Source organism: Urocampus carinirostris, chromosome 3, assembly GCF_059441175.1.
Source record: "Urocampus carinirostris isolate Australia breed hairy pipefish chromosome 3, RoL_Ucar_1.0, whole genome shotgun sequence".
NCBI classification, from domain to species: Eukaryota; Metazoa; Chordata; class Actinopteri; order Syngnathiformes; family Syngnathidae; genus Urocampus; species Urocampus carinirostris.
The window spans coordinates 53,754,646-53,758,341 of NC_142351.1; the positions used below are offsets into that span (position 1 = coordinate 53,754,646).

At 43.8% G+C, this 3,696-nt stretch overlaps 1 protein-coding gene across 1 annotated transcript; it reads left to right on the top strand.

Annotated features, from left to right (window-relative positions):
• The first annotated feature begins 606 nt into the window (after nucleotides 1-606).
• On the top strand, nucleotides 607-2,199 carry LOC148370131 (rhodopsin). The gene has a single exon (XM_088332489.1). It carries the CDS (start codon nucleotides 709-711, stop codon nucleotides 1,771-1,773), a length of 1,065 nt encoding a protein of 354 aa, XP_088188615.1. The 5' UTR covers nucleotides 607-708; the 3' UTR covers nucleotides 1,774-2,199.
• The last annotated feature ends 1,497 nt before the right edge of the window (nucleotides 2,200-3,696 follow it).

Consider the following 3,696-nt stretch of genomic DNA (forward strand, 5'->3'; position numbering starts at 1 on the left):
AATGGGTTCATATTTTTTGATCATTGAAAGCTGATAATAACCCTTCGAATGTAAACAACAATTGTATACACATAGCAGTCTCTTTTATATTGCTTTTTGAATCATGCCATAGGTGTAGGGTGCTGATTTACGGAAGAACCACAGACTTTGCATTTGTCTTTTATTGAACATAGGTAAAGCAGTGACAGAACATGCAAGCAAAGTTTGTGTTAGCATTGCGGATTATTTATAAAAACGTATTGTTGACAATCAGTGCTTGCGTGAGATCTTTTCTAGAGATCAACTTCTATGTTTACATGTCTGTCTTCCACTTTGCCTGTTCAGTATAAAAACCTTCAAGTCGAAATATTCTAAATCTGATTAAAACACCTTCATATGATATGATAAATGGTTATTTTTGTATTAAAGGCCCGTTATATTTGTTTTAAAGAAGTGTTATACAGCTCTATAACGGGAATGAGCGAGTGTAATACTTTAATATATTGATGAGTGGTCAGTTCTGTTTGCAGTGACGGCTGGATTAGATATTAAACATGGCCTAAATCACTTTGTGCTGACGGATTTGGGAAGCGTTAATCCAACGCGTGCCATTTAAAAGTCCGACTGCTGCTACCGGGGTTCAATTGTAGCAAGGCCCCCTCTCCGTTGCGTCCTGACCAGCCAGAAGGAACGGCACACAAGGGCTGATCGCCACCACCGACCGCAACCATGAACGGCACAGAGGGACCTTACTTCTATATCCCCATGGTCAACACCACCGGGATAGTCCGGAGTCCTTATGAATACCCTCAGTACTACCTTGTCAACCCGGCGGCCTACGCGGCCCTTGGCGCCTACATGTTCCTCCTCATCCTGGTGGGCTTCCCAGTCAACTTCCTCACGCTGTACGTCACCATCGAACACAAGAAGCTGCGAACCCCTCTAAATTACATCCTGCTCAACCTGGCGGTAGCTAACCTCTTCATGGTGTTCGGAGGATTCACCACAACCATGTACACCTCCATGCACGGATACTTTGTGCTCGGACGTCTGGGTTGCAACATTGAAGGCTTCTTTGCTACTCTCGGCGGTGAAATTGCCCTTTGGTCCCTGGTGGTCCTGGCTATCGAGAGGTGGGTGGTGGTCTGCAAGCCCATTAGCAACTTCCGTTTCGGGGAGAACCACGCCATCATGGGACTGGCTTTCACCTGGATAATGGCAAGCGCCTGCGCCGTGCCCCCCCTGGTCGGCTGGTCCCGTTACATCCCGGAGGGGATGCAGTGCTCCTGCGGGGTTGACTACTACACTCGCGCCGAGGGTTTCAACAATGAGTCATTTGTGGTTTACATGTTCGTCTGCCACTTCCTTGGTCCCCTGCTCATTGTCTTCTTCTGCTACGGTCGCCTCCTCTGCGCTGTCAAAGAGGCTGCAGCTGCTCAGCAGGAGTCTGAAACTACCCAGAGGGCTGAGAGGGAAGTCACCCGCATGGTTGTGCTCATGGTGATCGCTTTCCTGGTGTGTTGGCTGCCCTACGCCACCGTGGCCTGGTGGATCTTTACGCACCAGGGTGCTGAGTTCGGACCGGTTTTCATGACCATCCCGGCCTTCTTCGCCAAGAGCTCCTCCATCTACAACCCGCTGATCTACATCTGCATGAACAAGCAGTTCCGCCACTGCATGATCACCACCATGTGCTGCGGGAAGAACCCCTTCGAAGAGGAGGAGGGCGCGTCCACCACCACTTCCAAAACCGAGGCTTCTTCCGTTTCCTCCAGCTCAGTCTCTCCCGCATAAAAAGGCAGTGGAGCATGAGCGACACGGCCTGCCACCCCAGACGAAGAGTCCTGCTCCCCCCAGGAGACGACCGAAGGCTATTGTCGACAACTTCCTTTTTGTATGTTTGCAAATGAGTCGGTTCTACCTAAAAAGACAGTTGCAGGAAAGATCAAACCATTACAGTGTTTCCTGTATGTACAGAAAAATCCAACTCAACTATCTCTGAGATTGTTCCCCTAGATTGAGGGAAATCTATGTAATCTTAAAACAGTTGGATCCTATATGATACCCGGCTTATCTTTGAATGTAGAGGCATGTAATCAAGGCAACGTAAAATAAAACGCACTTTGCAAATGACTCATCATGTTTTTGTTTGACTAAAATGGATCAGCAAAATTTATGATGTAGTATCTTGATTAAAGGAATAAACGTGAATGCAATGTTCTGAATGCATTTATTTCTTGAGTCAACTTATACCTTAAGAAGGGGATTAAAGGCATTGGATATGACGTTGTGTCTTATGAGTCACCTTGGATTTGAAAGTTGTTCTGGGTCGGGATTATTCATTGTTAATCATACTAAAGTACATGACATAACACTAATCAGTATTTATGTCATGAAATAAAGGTGGCATCAATCAGAGACTTAGCGAAATTATAGAGGCTTATTAGTATTAATTGATACTGAAATAAAACCTCTTTGGACCTACAAAATAATTGCAACACATAACGAGCAGGTAGTATTTAATGTGATTTTGACGAAAGTTCTTGGTTTACGCTCAAGCAAAACGACCTTCGTGTGTTGCCATAGCAACTGCCAAAGAATTGCATATGTGCTGGACTACATTTTTGATTGAATGTATAAAATCTAACTCTTTAAAAAATGTTTACAAAATACTTCACAGAAGCAAATAGGTCTTATCAATACTGAAGAAGCGCAAGTCACTTAAAGTAAGCGGTAACAATTTAATACATAGACCAAACGTATAAACTGTAGGGCCATGAAGTTTTTAACAAAAGTGGATAGAATATTTTCGGGTAAATGGGTTAATAACGACTTTTAACGTCAGAGGAAAAAAGTAGGTCAGTGCATTTTTAAAGGCAAGTGTCAACAATGTTCTGTTATCATACATTTACTCATTTATAGTTAAAAAACGAATTCCTCGCTATTCTGCGCTTCGTACGTGTTGATAAATATCTCAAGATCCATTATGAAATGAAATGATCTGCATTTATATAATGCTTTTCAAGTCAATGACTTCCCAAAGCGCTTTACAATGTGCTCCACATTTCCCAATAGCGGCCATGTAAGACGCTAACATGCTTATTGGGGGGTATTATGGGTTCAGTGTCTTACCCAAGGACACTTCGACATGTAACACGGACAAGTCGGGATTCGAACTGGGATCCCTTGATCCCAAGACGAGCGCTCTACCTCCTGAGCTACTGCACTTTCGCATATTGCGGGGATTCTGGCCCTCATCAACTGCAATGACCTAGCGATTATAGTATATTTTCAGTGGTATAGATTCAGTTAATCCCCAACTTTTGGATGCTGACAACCTCATCCTGTCCTTGCAAAACAACTGCGGGCAAGGGCTGACCACATTTTGATCAGCACTTATTTTAACTTCCTCTCATCGTTCATGTCACAAAGCTTGCTAAAATGTGCTGGTCTAACATGTAAAAGTGATGCAAATTTTGTCAATATGAGCAAAAAACACTGTGAGAGTGTAATTAGAAAATGTCGCTCCTCCCTTCATGCCTAATACCACACTTGAGTGTCATTTGTCTTTGGTTTTCAGTTTTAAACGGAAAAAGACCATCTCCCTGATTGCCCTTTTTTGACCCATCGTTGAGCTTTGATTCCGTTGCAGTAGGGTCACCAGGGGGATCTCGATCACATACGATTGGAAGAAAAGTATCATGATTTCTCTACGAC

Bases quoted from the DNA above. Each gene is read 5' to 3' on its own strand.
- LOC148370131 (XM_088332489.1), top strand. From the start codon at position 709: ATGAACGGCACAGAGGGACCTTACTTCTATATCCCCATGGTCAACACC.